The 22,243-nt window shown below is 39.8% G+C and overlaps 1 protein-coding gene across 6 annotated transcripts in view; it reads left to right on the top strand.

Annotated features, from left to right (window-relative positions):
• RFX4 (regulatory factor X4) overlaps positions 1 to 22,243 on the top strand; it is a 102,589-nt gene that overhangs the window by 31,719 nt on the left and 48,627 nt on the right. For 4 of the 6 annotated variants that reach the window (XM_080575760.1, XM_080575757.1, XM_080575756.1 and 1 more), the window contains exons 3-5: positions 2,446 to 2,506; positions 8,057 to 8,180; positions 19,920 to 19,981. In XM_080575760.1, coding sequence (XP_080431886.1) covers positions 2,446 to 2,506; positions 8,057 to 8,180; positions 19,920 to 19,981 — 247 coding nt within the window. Of the gene's footprint in view, positions 1 to 2,445; positions 2,507 to 8,027; positions 8,181 to 19,919; positions 19,982 to 22,243 lie in introns of those variants that run through there. The other 2 variants (XM_080575759.1, XM_080575758.1) reach the window with 2 other exon arrangements.

The following is a 22,243-nucleotide window of genomic DNA, read 5'->3' as shown; positions in this document are numbered from 1 at the left end:
CCCTTTTGATCTGTGTCTCCCTAGCAGTTTCCCCACCCAGGATGAGGAGAGGGCCCCCCACACGCTGCTGACACACAGTCAGAGGCTTCAGTTGCTGTATATCCCTGTGACATCTCCCTCCTGTAACGTCACAGGTCAAAAAATGCTACGGTCTGTGGAAAGGCTGCTGCAGTGCCTTCTCTTAGGGGAACCAGCAGCAGCCTGGCAACTTCCCACCATCACAGACCCATTCCTGTCCCTATTTGACAGGCCTGCCCACTCCCACAGCTGCCAGCCGTAATTTCCATTACTAAAGCAGGGGGAACTCCCCCATCCAGCCAGCATTTTACTGCCCACAACACTTTGCTGAGACAAAACTTTCCTAAGTAGTTCCCTTTCACTTTTACCTCAGGACCAGTTGGAAGACCCACAGGGCCTTAGCAGGCCTGGCCTGTGGGTGAAGCTGCTGCAGCCTCCATGCCTGTGGAGCTGCCATGGCTCCTCTAAATCCCTCCCAGCCCTGCTGCCTGTTTTAGCCCTATTTTAGGTGGGGAGGCTGCAGCAAGCAGAGTGGTACAGGGCTGTGCCGCACTCTGGGCAGGCCTCCTGCCTCCCATCAGCCCCATGGAGCTTTCCCCACCAGCCGTGGGAGCTCACCCTCCCTGATGGGTGGGAGATAGCCCACACAGGGCTCCCTCAACCCCTGCTTTTTGGAAAACCCTGAATGCAACCCCGAAAGCACTTCCCACCACAGAGCAGGGCAGACGTGGCCACCGCCTCCTCCCCAAGCCACCCCGCAGGGAAGGCACGCTCTTCCTTAGGGTGTTTGTGCTGTCAGTTAAGGGTGAGAAGATCAAAACAGTAGGTGTTGGGCGAAGGGATGGCCCCGATTATTTTATCCACCCAGTGGTTTCAATCTGTGCTGCGCAGCTGTGTCTCCCACTAGGAGAAGGCGTTTGTCCTGCCGCCGGCAAGGCCGGGGGCTGTTTTCAAGCAGCCTGCGGCAGCCGTGGCCACTCGGCATTCAAGCCCTGTGTGCCGAAGGTTTGTTGCACGCAGACCATTTGTTTAGGAAAAACAAATGAAAAACACAATTTAAAAGTGATTTGATATGTGTATGTTGGTCCTTTGGGCTGAATAAAAGCGGGGCCCCTGAAAGGCAGGGAAGGAGTGTGCGGTCCAATAATTAGAGGCCTATTGTCATGCAGATGGAGAAGAGGGGCAGCCCCAGTGTCTGTGGATAACTGTAAATCTGGATTTTCCTGACATTCAGGGCCCGGCCTCACAGGCTAAAGGACGTTCAGTTAACACAAGTTGCCCTGTATGTAATGGAAGAAGTATTGTGGCGTGAGGGCTGGAGACAGCGTTTTCTGAAGCCGGGTTTTATTTCTGCGTGCCAGTTCTTGGGACTGCACAAAAGGCCTCCCAGAGGGCTCTGGTAGTCTGAGGAGATACTCTGCCTGCCTTAAGATTCAGCGTCCTAAAGGCTGACTTAAGCTACTTCTAAAAATTAACAGCATGAAGAAATGAGTCTTGCAGCATGGTGTACAGATGCAGTGGTTTACCTCGTTTAGGTATCAAAACTTAGTGCTTTAACTGGGGACAAAGTTGTAAAAATAGCCAACTGCTTAAAACAACAGTGTTTTCTATAGAATTACTTTCTGAAGAAACGGATTGTGCTTCAGACTCTCAGCTTACATTTAGGAATGTTTTATATGCTTTGCAAATCACAGTTTAATAAGAATTATTCTATATGTATTTTTAAATTTTTCAAAAGAACTAATATGAACCAGCAGAAGTCCAGTATTTTAAAGCAGTTTTATTTTCATTCTCTTTATTAAGCTTTTATTAAGCTTTTTGGAAAGTCAGCAAATCAAAGAGTTACACTGGGAAACAGCTAATGGGCAATAATATCAGAAAAAAATATCTCAAATGAAATAAACTGTTATAGAATGCTTTTAACTTTATTTTTTATTAAGCATTGTGAATTTACAAACACTTAGTGTATGTCATGCAATAAGATCACAACAGCGGATGAACCCTGTTAGGTTAAATGCCGTACCTAATGTAAATGTAAGGAAAAGGCAGCTTGGATAAGGCAGCTGTTCTCTTAAAGCAGGTGAAAGATGTTTTTTTTAATTATTATTATTATAATTTTTTATTCTGACATGTTGCTAGAGGTCCAAGATCCTCGCTCTTTCATATAAACTTATGCTTTCCAATGTCATCATTCCTTTGCACCACCGTGCTCTTGCTGTCAGTGATGTTTGCAAGCTTTATTGCCTGAAGCAGTATTTGCAGATACTAGCTTAGGGAGCATCATTGTTTACATTTCCACGCTTTAGCCAATATTTTGGGAAAGCTTTGACACTTGAGAAAATTTGTGGTCAGATAATCCCTTACCAGTTCACAAATGCCCAAGCAATTCTTACTGAAATTACATAGTATTCTTTTGTTTCTTAACAGATGAGGAAAAAGAAAATAATAGAGCATCGAAACCACACTCAACTCCAGCTACCCTGCAATGGTAAGATGCCTTAAAAAAAAAAAAATCAAGACAACCTGTTAGCGTTTTTCCTTACCCTTTTTTCCATCAGAAGTGAATAGAGATCTCGGACATCTTAGAGAGTTCTAAAGATATGTTCACTGTATGTATATAGACCGCTTATTAGCGTCCTGTATAACATTTCTCAACAAATGTTTCTTACTTATATGAGATTTGATTGAACTTAGGGAAACGCTGATACAGTTTAGAAAACCAAGTTGATATATTTGTTTGCCACCTTGCCAGCTGATAATTTGTGGTTTGTCATTTTTGTTATATTTATTCCAAAAAAAGAAGACTAATTCTGAGAATTTTGTTCAAGAAATGATTGATTCAGTGTGATGAAGCCACCTTTACTGACTGTTTTAATAAAATGAGATCTCTGAAATTTAATATTGAAGATGACAAAAGAAGAGAGTTTGAGGTTTTATTCATTTGTCAAAATCCTTTTACAAATGTACTTATTTAAAAAGATGGGTGATTAGGAAGAGAGAAGGAGAGGGGAAAGATTAGGGGAGGAAAGTTTGTAACTCAATCTACTATGCTATGGAAAATGAACACGTGCTCTTTGCTGTAATTTACAGAAGTATTTTTAGTTGTACAATCTGTAACATTGCACATAGTTCTGACATCTTTTTCCATAGATCATCTCTTAAACTTTTGGTGACTTTTCACTTTGTTTAGGGTTTTAATTCTGCTTTAGCTTTCTTAGTATTGCAAGTGATTAAATATCTTCCAGGAGGTTCCTTGTATCTGGCAGAACGGAGCTCTGTTACAGAGAAATCTGCCAAGCCTCAGAGCATGCTATGTGAAGCCCCATACTCTTTAGCTTGCTTTGAGTCTTTTAAATAAAAGCCTTTGCTTCACCTGTAAGTAGTTCTCTTAGTTTGTTGTTGTTGTTGTTTGATTAAAAAAAAATATTTGGGGCAAAAAAAAGTTTGCCTTTTTTTATTATTATTATTTTTAAGACAATGTTAGCAAATTTTTTTTTTTGCTTCTGTCAGCCCCTTGGGAAACCTAACTGAATAAACATGAAAGAATAATCCATTCAGTTAAGGATATTCAAATAACTTAATGTATCTTCTCTTTAAAGTTGATCAGTTAAATTTTAGATTAAAAAAAAAATCTGTAGGATTGAGAATATGTTGTTGCAAGTATTCAGTGTTCCTTTGTGCTAAACTTTTAGACGCTTTCAGTACAAATACTGAGATATGCAAATATAAATAAAAGAACTTAGTTCTGAGCCATTGCTTCTTTGTACGTTTTTATATCACCAAAGTACTATTTTTCAGAAGTTCAAGAAATGTGAATAGAGGAGGGGAGTGACTACTGAGAAAAAATGTAGTAAAATAATAGTCAAATGTCATAAGTGTATTTTATTATTTTTTATTATTCACCCAAACAACTCCAATACAGTTCAAACAAGATAAGAAAGATCAATCTAGCTAAAATGAAAGAGCAGGCAGGGCTTTCCAGGCCCAAATTCAGAACAGTGTTTATTTTGCAGTAGAGTCAGTTAAGAGTCTTTTCCACGGGAGCAAATAGCATAGTAGCCAAGAAGTCAGTTAATTAGAACATGCCAGTGATACTGTTCCCAAAAGAAAACATGCAAATACTGTAAACAGGTTTTTGCCAAATACTTTCAAGCTTCCTCAGTCATAAAGGTTAGTAAATCCCTAAACTCCTGGGATATTGAGCCCTGCTGGAATGCAGTGTGCACGCTAGTACTCATTCAGTGGTGTTTGCAATAGAATACTAGATTTTTTGGGGGGGGGGGTGAAAAAGGCTGCTTACATCATATTCTCTTTCCCCTTGCCAGTGGATTGGCTTAATACCTGTCTGTTGTGTTAATGTTTCTTACCCCTTTAGGTTTAGACCTTTTCCCTTTTGAGTCTTCTGGAGCATCTGCAATTTCTCTCATTCGATTTTCCATCCAAAAATAAAACAGAAAGCAATGAAAGCGTTCTTAAGTTTAATTTCTTTAGCTGGTGTTAAACTGAATTATATGATTTGCTCATTTGTTAGTAGACCTACAGGTAATAGTTTGCCAGCTTAGTAGCTGTACCGCAGAACAGTTTTCTCATGGTTTCTATATGGTTTTCTTCCTCCATATTGCAGCTTTGAATTGGTGTTGCCTGGAGGAACTGTGCTATTGCATTTGATACACTAAATAAAATCAGAAGCTCAAACATTGTGATCAAAGTGCTATAAAGTAGGAAGCTTGCTTTGTGTGAAGATGTCGAGTTTCCACTCTTCTGGAAAACCAGACACATTAGCATCAGGTTATTTGTACAGTGGTAGCACCTAGCAACCCATGAGTTGGTAAATTATTGTGGTCAGCACTGTACAAAAGCTGCACTGAGTGCTTTCTGTAGATTTGGCTTTTCTCATTTGACAGTTTTGCCTGCTCAGGATCCTGACCAAGTTTTTGCACAGTCAAGACAGACAAAAGATGAAGTTTACTTGAACATGCCTTGGGTGTCCCACCCTCTTTCAGGAATCTCTTGGCAAGATTCAAGTGATAGAAGTGGTGAGGTAAATTATTGACCGGATTTCAGGGTAAGGTACAGAATTTGCCTTTTTCTGGCAAATGGAAGCATGACATTTGTCTCCTTTGTCTGGTGTCTGCCAAATTAAAGCTTATTACATTTTTATTGTGAGATGCTACTATCATTTGTAGGAAAATGAATGCAAGGAGCAGTGGAGAACACAAACAGAGGAAATGTCAGTAGCAAAGAAAAAGAAGAGGAGGAAAATAGCAGGGAAAGTGAAGCAAGACATAAGGGAAAAATGTAATTTTTTGGTCACGTGGTCCATATTGCCATTGCTTCTATTAGTTATTTCTTGTCTGACATCTTACTGAAAAAAGTGAACGACACCAGTCCCGTGGGGTCTATCCTTGATGCCTATGCCTCTTCAAAGGAGAAGGTAGATTGAATACCTTAAATGAGGATTAGCTGAAGATGCCAGAAGTGTGCCTGGATGACTGTCAGCCTGGCTAAATATCCTTTGCCTGGAATTAGGAATGATGGTTGGGTGTTTTTTTGTTTGTTTGTTTTGTTTTTTTGTTTAGTTTCACTGATGACAAAAAAAAAAATGAATGGAAAGGCCAGGTAAATGTAGCATTATTGCAAAATACATACTAATTAGGGAACCTACACCAGCCTGAATTTAACTGTTAAGGTGTGAATATAGAAATACCTAGTATCCTGTGCTTATCCCTTATTCCTGTGTTCATTATTATCTGTAAAGCTACAGCTTGCTAAACGCTTGGCTCTAAAATGTTTGTGATTATTTCTCTGGTGAGCTGGTTGACGAAACTGTAAGTGTGAAACTTTATTTTACCTCATTTTAGGGTGAGTGTGTGTATGTGTATATGTGTGCATACATCTGATTCTCTCAATACAGTATTATTCAAAGCAGAGACCCTAAGTCCGTGCAGTTTGGTGGCTTACAGTATAGGTGCTCTGAATAGTAACAGTGTTGTGAAGATGAAGTCAACAAAACTTTTTTTTTTTCTTCAACATGCCTAAAATGAAGTAAAAAACAGAAAAGTAAACCACTGCTGGTTAATGGATTCTCCCAAGATAAGTAGTTTCACAGAAATAATTATAGTGCATCAAAATTAATCTGTTCTAGAATCCTTTATGTAATTAGCATTGGTAACATCACAGTTGTTCTGTTGCCTTCATATCTAAAAATAAGTCTAACAATTAACACCATGGACACGACTCTGCTATAGAATAATCTCATTTAATCTAGTAGTATATAAGTATAAAGGGGGAAACAGTAATGGGGACAGATGAAATCGTCATTCCTGTAGAAGGATTAGGGTTTTATTGCTATACTGTAGTGGTACAAAAGGTCTCATTTTGAACTACCGGATTTCACATGGCTTTATTAGGATATTTAAAATGTTATATATACATTATTTCTGATAGTGATTTGTTAGGTAGAGGATTGAGTTCATTATCTTTCTACAGCACTGTAGAATGAAGCTGAATTCAAAACATGATAAAGTTGTTAAATAAAAGACAGGAAAATAAAAGAAGTGGAGCAAGATGGTTTTTTTGATCATTAAAAAAAGTTCAGGTATAATGGAGCATTGTTCAGTGTCAGACTAATGACTCTCTGTGAAAGAGAGGAGAAAAAGAGAAAAATTCATCAGATATGAAGAGAAATAATTAACTGCTTTTCTTTCTGTCCTGTCTTGGTCACGGAAGCTGACATTCCAATTAGCAGCTATAGTATACAAACGAACTCTCCAGGTTTTGAAAGAAGGTTTTGTTAAAGCGCTATGAATTTGAGGAAAGATGCCGTGATGATATTCCTGTAGAAACCAAGGAAGAATAGATGTTGCCCATACAAACTGATTCCATTCATCTAGCCGGATATCTTATTAAAATAGTTTGCAGTCGCGAATGATCATGATAACTGAAATGGAGGAAGGGTAGGTCTTGGAAAAGGCAAAGAAAGAGAAAAACTAGATATTTGGAAAGGTATTGTACAGTTGTCAAATCCAAGGGGACTATTTACTGTAAAAATTGGAGTTTTCTGAAAATATGTTACTTTTCTAAGATGTTTAAGAGGAAGTTGCACACACCTTCTTCTCCCAGACAGCAAGGCAGATGAGCACACTTGTAACTTAAAAGCACGAGTGATACCATGGGTGACAAGATTATGGTTTTACAGTTAGGTGTGTCCGTAAATAGCTCTAGAAATTGTTTGGGTCAGCAATCAGAAGAATATAATTTCAAAGGAATTCTTGTAATCTATAGACTTATGAAGAGTGTAATTTCAAATTTTAAACATGAAGCATTTACCTATTCATGTATTTGACACATAATTAAAAAAATTGTAGTTGTGTGTTTGCATGTGGGCATGAATGATAACCATTTCTCCAAGGCAAACGAGGATGTTATTTCACTACTGCATTCAGCAGATAAGACTCTTGATTTTTCAAACTTAGTTAATCAGCGATAGTGATAAAACATTGTAGAGACACAATTTTGTGCACATTCTTCACTATTTACAAGTAACTTTCTTTAGCCATGTATGCTTCCTCCAGGTAAGGATTTTGGCAGCTGGACATGAGTGAAAAGTGTCACGAACCAATGGTGACCTGTCCTGTAAAGATGAGAGAATGCTGCCCCTCAGTGAATGTTTGTTGTTGTTCAATAGTTGTACTTAAATTTGTTTATTGCTAGATGCTTTTAGGATATAACAGATTGCTAGTTTATTTTTTCCAGAAAAGAGCACGTTGGGGCATGGTTACAGTCCAATATCCTGTTGTGTTAATCTTCAGTTGCCTCTGAGAACTCACAATCTATATATTTGATAGCAAGCACCAGCCAAATTAAGCAAGCAAGCTTTATGGAAGTGAATTGGAAGGAACACTTAAGAACAGAGTAGTGAAAATTTAGTAGATGAGCAGAAGCTGTAGAGTTTGGTCTTAGAGATACAGCTTTGCACACCATTAACTGTACATCCAACATACTTGCAGTTTTCTCTGTTTGATATTTGCTTTTTAAGGCTGGAGGAGAACTATGAGATTGCAGAAGGTGTTTGCATTCCTCGAAGTGCTCTCTACATGCATTACTTGGACTTCTGTGAGAAAAATGACACGCAACCTGTTAATGCCGCCAGCTTTGGGAAGGTGAGTCTAATCGGCAGTATGGTGCCTTGAGCTCTCATCTGGTTCAGGTGAGGTTGGATTATTGAAAAAAAAATTAAATCAGCATTTACTGCTAGAGATAGAGGTATATGAATGGAACATCTTATGTATTCAGGTTTTAAGAAAAAGGCTAAGATTTTAAGCATTTAGAAGGTTGGAATCATTTCTCATCATGACTAAGCTGCAGAGCACACTAATTTTTTTCATCATTTCAGCGTTGCTGTTGTCAGCCTGGCTCACAGTGACATACTATACAATATCGGTAGCTTGGAAGTCAAACACAAGCCAGTGTAAGCATTGTGACCTGTAGTGCTTTAATAAATATATATTTTTTAAAAACAAAAGTGTCAAATATCAATCATTTAGTTCTGGGCCTGCCTGTGGCATTCTTGTAAGCATGGCATGGAGACCCTTGAGTTAAGGATGTCAGCACACACTGGCAAATCCACATTGGGGTACAATCCTTCCAGATGTGCAGGTCCAGAAAGCATCCAGTAGTGTTTGTGTGGCACTGCAAATGCAGGCTGCCCAATTATCTTTGCGGTTCCTTGTGCTTCCACTTTCCAGGCCAGCTGTAGTAAGAGCCACTGTGGTTATTTCCAGACTTACAGTGGAGACACGCTCTTTCAACAGATGCAGCCGTGCATTATCCAGATGTGAGCAGTAAAGGTTTATACTACCAGATATTAGTGGGTGGCTAAGGTGTTACACAAAGTTCTTATTTTGGAATTTCTGATCAGATGGTGTTTTCCTCTCAGTGAAAAATAGAATGATATTTTTCAAATTTTTATTTAAAGCTAAATTTCTACTCTAGAATTTGTCACAGGTCTTTAAAACTTGTAGGCTGTGAAGAAAAACAAAATGTAGAGTTTGCCACTGTATTTGAAATGTTTGCAAGTGTAAATCTGAAGCCGATCATCGTATAAGCTATTCTCTTCTAGTGTTTGCGACATTTATTCTGTAGAACTGCTGGGTATTCAAAGAGGGGAAAAATATTCCTAGGGTAAGTGCCTGTGTAAAGATTAGGTGAAGGAGAAGGATGTACTTAATGAGGTGTCATTTTCTCTCGTGCATCTTTATGTAGGCAGTTTAGTAAGGCAAGTAAAATGCACGATGTTTTAACATCACAATGTTTGTCATGCCATAAAGACCATAGCTCAGTTGATTCTGTGTTAGGTTTCTGTTTAAATACGCTGCATATGTATGAAAGTGTTCATTTTATATATTATTGCTACCAAGTGGCTAAGTACAGTGGCAACATGTAGTTTTGGAAGAGTGAGAACAAGAAACAGATTTCATGCAAACTAACACATTGGGACGTGGGTAAAATTTACGCAATGTTACTTTTGCTGCTACTGAAAACTTCTACAAATTGTAAGGAATAAATACTCTGGAATTATTTCAGCAAAACATAATTTCACCAGGGACTTCAGTATTCAATATGCAGCAGTCTTGTTATAGTGTATATTACTCCATCCTCATTTTGCCTGCTCTTTTACACATATACCTGTTCATCAGTAGGGTTGTCTCGGCCTAGCAGGACAGATACAGTGTCTTCCATCCAAAATCATGATATTCCATTTTTTTTATGTGCTGTGTTACAAGTGTTTTCCACTCGGTTGCAATAAAGTTAGTTCTGACACAGTGATCCATGAAGTTTGTTTTCTCCTTTTTGTGGAGATGAACCCATACAGAAACCTCCCAGTGCTGTCCTAAAATAGTGTTTTGTGTGGCCATTACTTTTGGACGTGGAAACTGAGGCTTCTGTATAGGTGTGTCCAGGAACCTCAGACAACACTGACGTGAATTTTGAAGCAGAACGGGCTTCTGCATGTGCAGAGCTCAGAGCAGACCCCAGTGATTCTGTCAGACCCGTTATTGCTAAGAAAAATGTCCCGCACAGTCATGAAGGTCTCCAAGGTACACACCCACCATTCAGTCAGTAACTTGCAGTCAGATTCTCCTTAGGAGTAGGTACACAGAAGAAGTTTTAGCCAACCGAGTTGTTATCACATAACTTAAATAACGTATTGGCAATGTGTGCTGCACAAATGCCTTGGAGGCAGTGCAGTGAAATAGGTGCTATTTGAGGGCTTCCGCACTTAGCTGCCGAAACAGAGACCCCAGACATGTTTGTCCTCATTGGGAATCATCAAGAGCCCTGCAGCTGTCATCTTCTCCAGAGAAAGGGGTTAGTTGTTCTGTGAAATTGTAGACAGTTCGCCTTTCAATGGACCACATTAAATTTATGATTCATCTTTGAACTTTAGCTCTGTGGGCAATGTTAAACATTTAGGCTTTTTCTTCAACAGACTGGTAGTTTTCAGAAACAGACATGGAGTTCAGCACATTAAGACAATCCGTAATAAGTAACGTTCTAATGCGTTGTTACTTGTCAGCTACATCTGAATTAACACGAGTGTTAATTTCACTTTTAAAGATACCACTTGAGACAAGAAGCTTGCCTGGAAATTATTTCTCCAGATTAAGGTTTGTAGACGGTGCTTCAGCCCCTGTCTACTGCTTAACCCTGATGTAAGTGAAATATACCCACAACAAAGCACAGAAGCAAGAACAGACAAATTGTCCGTGAACAGCTGAACTAATGGACCTTGTTTCCTACCATTGCCTATGTTCCCTAAATCCATAGCCGTACCTAAACCTTCTCTAATATCTCCATGTTTCCCCACAGTGCTTTCAGTTCTTTCCAGGTCCCAATCACTGTATGTGCTGCACTTTCTATGTTATTTTTAGATTCCCTCAAGCCTGTCTGTGTTCCTGTCTTTCTCTCCTCCCCATGCCCAGACAGCTGGGCAAGAAAGCAGCACGTGGGGTGGCTAGCTGAGAGCAATAGAAGTGGTGATTTGTTACCTTATACTCGTGACTGTCCAGTAAGGCAGTGCCAAGTGGCTCACCTAAAGGCTCAGCTTTATTCCCTGTCCTGTCTTCAGCCTTCATATCAGTATGCTCTCCCCGCTATCCGGCCAGCGTTTTCTGTTAAACCTCTAAGACATGGACTGGACCGCAGGCATTTGGTAGTATTGGATTAGTGAAACAAAAATTGCCCTGGGGAACGGCGGGGTGGAAAGATTAGCAGAGAGACAGCAATATCTCACAGACTGTTTCCTGAGGAAACCAGGCTAATAGCAAGAAAAGTAATAAGAAAAGGAAAGAACAGAATTACTTTGTAAATAAACACCTTTAAGAAAGCAAGCTACACTCCTAAGTCCCTTAAAGTACATATAAAATAAGGAAGAGTAATGGCTATTGAAGTGATACATTCTTATATGGCAAAGGCAGCTGTAGCTTTAGCACATTAGCCACGTTTTTAGTTCTTTACTCAGCCAAATAATGTGTGAAAATTACAGGCAGTTTTGTATATACTACCATTTCCCAGTCTGCTAACAGCTACGTAACCTAGTTTATTATTGCAGAGCTTTTTATTGCCTGGAAAATACAGGACCAAGCACAATTTTACCCACATGCTCTAACTGAACAGTGACTAGGGAGAGCCCTGTGTTAGTTTGCTGATTACAACTTGGTACCAGCAAGTGAAGACTCCAGTGCTAAACTTCTGCTCTTACTGTAGGCAGTGGCAAAATGTATTGTATTCAACAGGACCTTGACCTCACCCCAGAGTAAAGTAAAGTAAAACTGCTCCATGGGGCCAGTGGGAAGACAGGGAAGTAAAGGGAGGAAGGACGGGCATGACATGGAGTTCTTACAGCAGAATGTTGCATACGAGGAAAGCTTTCCCACAGTGAACGTATTTACATTGTGAATTAGTCTTCAGGCAGAAGAAGTGAAAGCCCTAATGCTACTTAAAAACGACAGCAGCCTTCAGGCATATGCCACAGATGCCTGCGGCTCTGCTCTCAGTGGCCTCAGAGAGAGGAGCTTAGGATGTTTCCAATGGAAGTTCTCCACTGCCTGTAGCAGGGAGAGCTGAGCAGGTGTGTGCTTTGTTTTTAATAAAATATTACTGACAGTTAACACACCGGGCTAGGAGCTACCCAGTAACTGTTGCACGTGGATTGGTTGAGTAAGGCTTGGTGATTCTGTCCTAGCTGAACCAAGTCACCGGGGTGGTAGGTCCTTAGGCTTCTCTTTCACTTTTATCTCCTCAGCCAACAATGGTTTTTGTTTCTTTTGTGACCCTGTATGACCCCCTCCTATTTTTTCCAATTGAGCCTTTTGAAGATGTAATCTTCCTCTTCCACACCTGTTTCCCCTGTCCTCTAAGTCCTTAGTTGACCAATTCACATTTACTGTGTAGTGCTGTCACCTCCAGTACCTCCAGTACCCTGCTAATTTCTCGTACGGAGAACTTAGGAACACTTAGTTTTGTCATGATGCAAACTCTTTGCATCCTGATAGAGTTCTTCCCACAACTCCCATATGCCCCCTGGAGGTTAAATACTTTCTTCTTGTCTCTCTTTTCTTTTTTTTTCTTTCTTTCTTTTCCTTTCTTTCTTGCTTTCTTTTTTGCTTTCTTGCCATGTCTTTTGACAAGCAGTAGTAAAGAAGTATTTGAAAAGGAAAAAGAAAAAGTTGACACTTTGCAGGCTGGTTCTTCCTCAGCCTGAGTTCCCTTTACAAAACTATGGCAGCATAAAGAGGTTTAACATGAGTTGTATGCTTACACAAATTTCAGAGCCTCTTGATTGCTCCCTGAGTGGCTTTGCTCGAAGTGAAAACTGGTTCAAAATAAATTTATTTCAATAAATAAAGAAGGGAAAGACATACAAAAGATCTGCGATATTGGCTAGGAAAGATCTTTTACATTTTTGAATAATATTTCCACCCTGCCAAAAAAAAAAGGTCTGAGACACGGTTATACTGGGAAAAGAAGTTTGATTCCAATATAGTTTGCTTTGCTCCAGGGCACTTTGAGCTGCACCAGCCAGAGCCTTCTTTTATCACTATGTCTCTATGCCGAAAAGTTTTGCCAGCAGGACTGTTCCTCCAAGCGTGATAAACACAGATTGGATTTACAGTTTCATGCTAGCATAGTATACATTGACTTTTAAAAAGGACAGACAAGTTAACATCATTGAAACCTCTTTGATAATGACACTCCAATGTGATTGCATTCTGTACTGCACGCACCTGGAAATTGCCTGCTGTGCAAAGGAGATGCATCTCCTGCAGATGTATTATTTCCCCTGTACTCTCAATTTGCTTCCTAGTAGCCTCAATGGTAAGTGTATAGCAATGCCAAATTTACTTTAGTGCTCTCTTCTGTTAGTCTAAAATAGCAAGTGCTTTATTATGGACAATTACTACGCATGGAATTTTTTTTATTAGACTTTTTCAAGGTAATATAGAAAAGAAAAATGGAGCTGGGGGAAAATCAATCTAAAGCTGAGGATGTGGTTTCTGTTATTGCATTGAAGGACCATATCAGTCTGTCAGCGCCATCTGAGCAACCTCTGCTTTTCCTTCATCTCTTCTTAACAGCTAATGTTGCTGACTGAAGGACAGTTCATACCAGTATGACATTTCTCCCTGATTCCGAATCTTCCAGGTCAGCCTCCTTGGAGAAGTCCATAATAACCACGGAAGCAAGTGGTCATACTGGCGTGGGGAAGGGTGGTCCTACCGGGTACTCAGAAAGCTTTGTCCCCCTGGTGCTGCTTTACAGATCCCTTGTTATTCCTGCAGCTTGCTGTCTATTGCCTTTTTCTCCTTGAGCTTGGGGAGTAAGAAAACCAGCAAGGACCCCTCCGTTTCTCTAGAGAGACTTTCTCTTTCCCGAAGATTTGCCCTCTAGCAAAGGCATTTTTACAGGCTTTGCCACTTCAAGCATCTGGCTTCCACTCAGACCTTGGGTATGAAGCAGAGTGGCCTCTGGGCTGCTTTACCTCATGCCTTGTCAGCACGTCCCAGAGGCAGTTCGTACAGCACAGGGTCTGCCAGAGTGCAGGGATGCTGGCGCTCAGCCTTTTCCCACAGATACGCTGGGTGTGATGGCAGGAAGCACGCTGGCACCAGGAAAGAGCAGGGGGAGTTGCGCAGGGTTTTAGGTCTGCTTGGCTTCAGCAAACCAGCACAGAAAGTGGCTGTGGCTCAGTTCGGCGTCTGAGTCAGAGCATTCGGTGTTCGCAGCTTTGTTGGAATGCAGAAAGCTGTTTGATCGTGCCTTAGGCTGGATTCCATCTGGCTGGGGGAACTGCTGAAGGAGGATATTGTTGGATGTGGATGAATTTGAGCTGAGGTCTCACAAGCTTCGCTAAGGGATCCAGTTCAGATGGAGTTCCTCGTGGAGTCTAATCTCCACAGCAGGCAGAATTGGGCATGGGCATTAAAGAAAGTGCCAACAGGCTTGTCTGACTTGCGTTGCAATATCAGTTGAGATGTATCAGTGCTTGTATAAGTAAGATCTTATCCTACAGCTAGGCCATGATTCATTCCATAAAATGATGAAAGCGAGTGTAGAGAAATGGGAAGGCTGTTGAATCTAATCCGACCAGAGATGTGGGGTGAAGCATACTAAATCTGTACGCTATGCTCTTCCTTCTAGGGGTTATGCAAGTAAGTGAGAAAGGAGTAGGGTATAGACACAGTCATGCTGCTTCCCCTTTTCTTCACACAGTTTGGTGGATTTGGGGAACAGGAATGATATTTTGTAATGGACTGGTTTGATCGTGCACTTTCCTATCAGTGGGACAAAACCTTTCCTGACCTTTTACTCAAGGTAGTGTGCTGTCAAGCCAGCACCAAGCCCTTTGATCCAAAAGGTACCTGTTAGCACGAGTCTTAATAATAGCAAATATCTCAGGACAGGGTTTTTAAAAGCACTGGAGCAGATGGGGAAACCCCAGAATGATCCGGGCCAGAGCAGTAACAGGTCAGAGATGAATGACCCTGAAAATTTTACATTTATTATATAAGACTGAGGACATCAGGGCTGTTTTTGTTTGACAGCGCTGAAAATAAGGAAAGCATAGCTGTGTGGGAGTATAATTACATTTGTCGTCACTTCTTACTTTCGTCCTGCCATGGCAAAGAAGTTTAAGTCTGAAAAACTACAATAAATGTGGATAAATAAACCCAGATCTTCTGTCCCTGACTTCATAGAAGCAATGCATGCCCTCTAGATGTGGGATTGGAAACCTGTGTTGAGGTAAATAGAGCAAGGCCTTGTTATAAGGAGTTGTTATCAGAGGAAAGATAAATTATTTTGCTGTATTTGGAATCTCTCTAGAACTTCTCAGAGTTCCAGGTCCTGGAGCCTGGAATCAGTTTCTCATTCTGGCAGTGTTCAAATGCTGTGATGCAACTTAATTTGATTTTATTTCATTACCCTGGGAAGTTCTAGAAGCACGGCTAGAATTATTTCAAACAGAAAGGAACAAGAGTCATGAAGAATAATGTCCCTCTAGATCAGATGCACGAACAAAATGAGCATAAAGTCTTCCTCTGTCTGTTGCCCCCAGAGGAAAATATAACATTTTGACATAGGGAAAGAGGAAAAAAAGATTTCAAAAGTTTCCTGACATCGCTGGTTTCTTACATACTTATTTGTTAGCATGAAGACAAATGCATGAGATGCTTTTTTTTTTTCCCCTGTTTTGTTTTGGGATGTCATCTCATGAAAAATAAAAACAATAATTAAAAAAAAAGTAGAAAACAGAGTTCACAGTTTGGTAGTGAATCGAATAAGGAATGATGGGTCATAATTTAGGAATGAAGGCGTAATAGACGATGCACTTCTCATTTTTAAGCTGAGGCTGTCTGCTCGTGTTTGAATCCCAGTGCTAGAGTTATGAGGGTAGGTGCGATGGCAGAAATTACAGCTGGCAGTAACCAGGATGAAGGAATGCGCCTGTGCAGCCGTTTGCTGGTAACAGGACAGCTCCTGCAGTTAGCCGTGGCTAGGGTTCATAGGTTGTGTGGGCTACGATACAGACCTTTACAGAGGAAGTGCATTTTTCTAGTTGTTGCTAATAAAGCGTTCTCTCTGTTTCACATGGGTGCTTAAATAATTTATTTCACTTTTATTCCACTATTTTAAGAATGGCCAAAATACGAGTAAATAGATATTTCATTCAAGTTTATTTAGACACCTATGTTTCAAAGGCCAAAATGGGGTAAAAATCCTGTTAGCTCCGAGTTCAGTGCAATATATGTTGAATGTTGTACTACCAGCACTGTAATCTCAGTGTGAGAGAAGGATATGAGGCGACTCTTCCCTGCATTCACTTTGGCTGCCACATACATTCAGAGTGGAACAGGTACTGCCTGTCAGAAAAAAAGGATCCCTTGTGTTCTTCCTGTGCCATGCATCAGGATTATCTGCAAAAGGGTTAAACAAATGCAGACCTGGCTCTACGAGTCCACTGGAAAGGTGAAAACTATACATGTGGTGTTTTATAATGTAATGAGTTCTGTCTGGCTCTTATCTGTATGGCATGCAATCGCCAAGAGAACCATGGAGTTGAAAGAAGATAAAGCAGTTCTTAATACATATTTATACATATTTAACCAAGAAAATCATACAAGGTCTTCTATAGGCAGAAGGTGAGAAAGGGTCTTAAGCAGGGCACAGAGGAAAGAAAGGGAGAAAAGAACTGAAGTTTAGTAACTGAGAAAGAAATTGAAGGAGCATTGGTTGCTGAGGCTAATATAGTAGAGGCAGAAATATTTGCATGTGAAACTCCTGGTCTGCATCTGTCTCAAAAACAAAAAGCCAAGTAGCATAAAGTAGTGCATAGAAGTCAAAATTGCCACATAATTTTGATGGAATATTACTTGGAAAATATAAAGCCTGCATCCCTTTACTCAGCAGATATCATAGGCAGCTGGATTAGTGGTAAATTTGGAGAAGAGTGGGATGAAATTTCAGTTCCATTGAGGGACAATCGTAAAAGTTCCGCTCACTCCCAAATTCCCTTGGACACCACCCATGAGATCTTTTTACCACTGCTTCTGTTGAGAAGCCAGCACTGCTGTGAGAACAGGGACTGGACTCCATTCAGAGGGAGGTCTGAACTGCATGGTCAGGCCTTGCTTCATTTCTGCTTATGCAACCCCGCTGCAGTGATGAAAGGAAAAGGATCCAACTTGGTTTTCAGATCTAACCTGAATTTTTATGTCTGATATCTAGGAATGCTCTCCCCCCATCTCTTTTCAGATGTAAAATTAACTCATTTTCTCTGTAGTCAATAAAGACACAACCAAAATATGGTGTTTTTTACAGGGAGACTTTTCAGGCAGAAAACACGATTTAAAATCAACTTTTTGGACTCTTCTTTTTCCACTTATTTCAGTGTACAATGAACTCCGCTTTGTCCTTCCTGCTCCGACTTCCTCTTTCCTTTCAGGGAAATCTCATTCCCTTTGGCAATATCATTGCATAGGGATTCACATAAGTGTAGACAAATATAAACATTTATATTTAACAGCTAGTTCATTCCTTACTTGACTTGCTTCATTCCAAACACAAACACAAATACTGATGCTCATATGTACAGGCACCCAAGCATGAGTACGCCGTGCTGTACATAGCTTATGCATGCTGCGTTAGATCAAAGAATCCTGATGTTTTCTTTCAGAGGTTTGCTAGATTTTCTTTTGTAAATTACTGGTAAAGAATATTTTAAGAGACGCAGAATTTTGGCTGTATCCCGAAAGGTGTACCTCATTGTTTAAACATGCTGGATTTAAAAAAGAAACAAAAGAAAAGAAGAAGGATCATCTGATCGACTGCTCTGTTATTCTCCTTTCCTGATCACCTCTGCCCTGGTATGTAGAAATTGGCTGATTTATTTAAATCCCAGGAACTCCCACGGCATATGGTTCATAAAGTAGCATTTACAGTGTGCATTGTAACACTTCATCACTACTAGACACACTTTGAAAGTAATACGTGTTCATATTGTTCCAAAAAGAAAAATTAAGGTAAAAGTAAATCTAATATTAAGATTTACTTTTGAGTCTACTGCTGTAAAATCGACTTTAGGAGAGGAATGGAATTTTCTGAATGACAACTGCTACCAAAAAAAAAAAAATCCCCTAACCCAAAAAGCCATCCTCAGAAAGTAGTTCTTCAACACTGCCTTTTTTCCCACAGCCTTGTGGAGCCCCCAACCCTGTCTGCAGAAAATGAAAGAGAGAGGGGTGGGATTAATGTGTAATTAAAGGGAATTTGGAAGGCTGAGATGTTGCGGAATGTTAGATCAGTAGCTGGAACAGCATGTGGTGTTCTTTAGGCAGGCTTCATTGAATCCATACAAAAAAAGAAAGAAGGGCTGCTTGCCTGTCTGCTCATTTATCAAACAGCTAGGCTGAACTTTCACAGCTCCACAAAAGTGTTTTACTGTTTGCTGAAGTTTTGCTCCAGAAATTAAAGCTGAACAACCTAGCGAGTCCAAGTCTATGCTGTGTTTTTGACAGAAGCCATGTTGTGCAAAGCTCTTGGAAACCAATGCAGGTCAATTTTTACATGATATGAAAGAAAGCTGATTGTATGTTTGATAAAAAATATTACCAAAGGAACAGTCAAATATGTGACATTGTAATGTCTTTATTTATATAGTACCTTTTGATCCAAATACATGTTCTAGAGCTTTCAGTCATCAATCAGGATTAAATATTTATCACTGTGGCAAAATGGCTCATGGGGAAAAAATCTATATCATTTAATCAAACTTAATTGACATTTTCTTCTGGTTGAACAGTTGTATTCCATCTCGTATGTCTGCTTTCTTTTAATGCTACTTGTTTTCCCCCCCCAAAATAGGAAACATTTAGCAATTTATATCATGCAAACACAATTAAAATAGGTTACAAATTAGAAAAGGAAGAAATTTCTCTCATAAGTGAATCTTCAAGGCTTACTGTGGTCTTTTTTGCATGACTGTTCTGCCAGATGAATTTTGCTACTGCTGCAGACCACACTGAGAATCAGGTTCAATCCTGCAAGGTGCTGAGAGCTACCTTCCCAGCAACTCGAGCAGAGCGTTTTCATCAGGAGTAGCCTGGTTGACGTAGGATCTGGCTACTGAAGGCACGATCTACATTAGTTAATCTATTTCCTTAAATGCATCTGGTGCTAAAGAAGTTTTGTTTTACGGTAGCAGTGTTCTTTTAATCTCAGCTGACAGTGTAGAGTCCAGATTCTTGACAATATCCTGCTGTTCCTGAGACGCACTTGTTTTCCATAGAGAATAAATCGATTATGAGCTGTCTTTACAAATGCAACAGTGAGTCTTTGCTGGTGTAAGTGGTGCCCCTGTCAAATACCAAAATCTCTTCACAGAATCATCTTTTAGAAAAGGGAGTGTTTAATGGCAGGGAAGGACTTTAAAGAACTGTTGCCTCCAAAACTCTCAAAAGGAAAGTTTCCTCTAGTTGCAGCAAACACAAGTTTATTGATCCTGCAACTGACATAAATAAATACCCAGCCAATTCTAAGTACAATCCTTGTAATTTTAGAGGTAGAACTGATCTTAGATTTTAAGGAACTATGTTCTGCTCCAGTAACTTCAGAAAGTCTTTATTTAAACTGGTGGTAGTTAATAGAATTATACTGAATTTAAAAGCTTATTTCTCTTTTTTTCAGTAATGGAAAAAATGAAAAGCTTTCTTCTGATTTCCCCTTCCATGTATTTTGGTGACATAGTACTTTTTTTTTTTTTTTGGTCTTTACAGTCTGTAATAAATTCTTATCAAATGTGCTTTTCAATTTTTTCTAATATCAGCTCTATTCATTTGCAGATAATAAGGCAACAGTTTCCACAGCTAACGACAAGGAGACTTGGAACCAGAGGCCAATCAAAGTAAGCAGTGTATGGTATACTATCATCTTGCGCAGGGCCCCATCTGGCCCTGGCTTTACTGTACTGAACATCAGGGAATGATTTGTCCAGTTGGGGAATTAAAACCTAACTTTGATGGAGGTTCCATTGCAGTTTTTACATTGTCTTATTGATTCAGCAGTGATAGTCCTGTGTAGGTAGTCTAATGAAGATCTTTTACTGATTTCATTGCCAATATTTTCCATGTTGTTTCTATAATTCTTCTTCTCAACTCACTTTACACAACATAAAGGGCATTCACACCTAGCACTAGTAGAGCTACTGTTGGAGGCTGGGAAATGACAGCTGGTTAACATCATGTTTCAGTTTAGAGGATAAGTGGCAGAATGCTATGGGGGTTTTAGGTAGAATTATACATTGGTCTAAACTGAAATTGACCATAAACCTGGATTTAATGACCATTTTTTGCTGTGTAATGAAATCCAAAGTATCTTTAAGTGATCAAAGAATAAGTTTATTGCCTTATCCAAAAGATGGTACCTCTGAAAACAGTTCATCGTAATTCCAGAAGGAGAAATAGATTCAGATTCACTCCTTCTTCAGCTCTAGGAGTCTCTCAGAGGGGCAAGATACCTTTGATCAACTGACCGAAGGTGACTTGTGTCTGTAAAAGCAACGTCTCTTTGCTCTCAATGAGGCTAAAAATCAGTGAGACTTAACAGCTCTTGCATTTTTTCCCCTAACCTGCATGCCTATCAGAGGGGCTTTCAGGTCACATAACTCTTCTCATGCCATCTTCGCAGTAGTTCTGATTCCTATCTAGCAAGTAAGGAGTTTCTGTGAACTGCTCTGCAAAATCCTTGGTCCCTGATAGTCCCTGCTCACCCCTGTGAGGAGATCATACATAGTCACTCATATTTCACAGCCTCAGTAGGTATAAAATTGAATTTTTCTGGTCCAAAAGATGATAACTACATCAGTAGTTAACACTCCAATTATTATGGCATACAAAGGAATCATTTGATCCATTGAAGAGGAGAGGTATAAACACATTCACAGCATTACCTGCATAGTGTACTTCTTTTCAATAAATACACTCCTTGCTAGACCCAGCACAGCTACAACTGAGCTCTGGTTTTGTTTTCATAAACATCTGATGCATTCCAGTTAAACATTATGTAAATAAATTACTTTATGCTTTAACACTTCAGTCCCTTTATCACCAACTGTGCTGTCCAATTGCTGCCAGTCAATGATTTTCATTCCCCTTCATTTCTACCGCCAAGGAAATTTGGCCATGGAAGTGGTTAAGATCATCTGATTTCATACTGTTCTGCCTTCAGTCTTTTTATAGCACTGCTAACTTGTAACATTGCAAAGTTCAGAGCTCCAGTGGCACTATACTCTTGGTCATCAGTTGTGAGGCTTTCTCTTTTGCAGCTGGGTTTATTGCTGTAAGCATGCAGATGGTCTCTATCACACTGAGCTTAAAAACAGTTCCACCACAGGTGAGGCACGAGAAAGCATCTAAACATAAAAGTTGATTTCTTTCTGTCCTGCAGCTTGAAAGTCTCCAATTATATATATACACAAGGAGTTACTTAAGCTGATGGAAACTATATGGTGTGAAGGGATTATTCTTTCTTTAAAGGAGTGCTGCAGGTACTGGATCCATGAAAGGAAAAACTATTCAGCTGTTTACTAAAAGAATGATTGCATGGCTTACGTGTTGTTCTCTTACAGATCAAACTTTCAAGCCCTGCTTATTGTATTAAGGGGTGTTTCCTTGTTGTTGTGGTGGGTTTTGTTTGTTTTCTGTTAGGAATACAGAGACGTGTTCAAGAAATAATCTTTGTGAACTGCACTAATGAATTTTTGCCTTTTAGGATGTTACAATTACTTAAGGAGGAAGCTGTCTGGAAAAAATTCTGTGTTAATTTAGCTGTTGCTGTCTGCATGATTTCGAAACTAACTGGAAAACTATTTTATGTAGTGTACTACCAAGTGAAATATACTGGACAGGGAATAATGCATAGTGACATTCTATCATGTTTCTGAGTCTTTCAGTCTTATTTTTCTTTCTTGAATTGATTTAAGGGGAAACTTGATATAAGAGACTGACCCCTGTTGAAGTTGTACAAACCTCTCAGTCTCCCTAGAACTTTTGCTGTCCTGCCTGCTGTGACCTTTTCCTTTTTCCCTTTCCGTCAGTAATTTGTGGTGGTAGCTCCCAGTAGCATTTCCTTTCCTCTTCCCCAGCCCCAGACATACCGCTGAGGCTCG

The sequence above is a fragment of the Anser brachyrhynchus genome (assembly GCF_964034855.1).
Source record: "Anser brachyrhynchus genome assembly, chromosome: 1".
Lineage (NCBI taxonomy): Eukaryota > Metazoa > Chordata > Aves > Anseriformes > Anatidae > Anser > Anser brachyrhynchus.
Note: the sequence above shows the minus strand (reverse complement) of the source record. Positions and strands in the feature narration are given on the sequence as shown.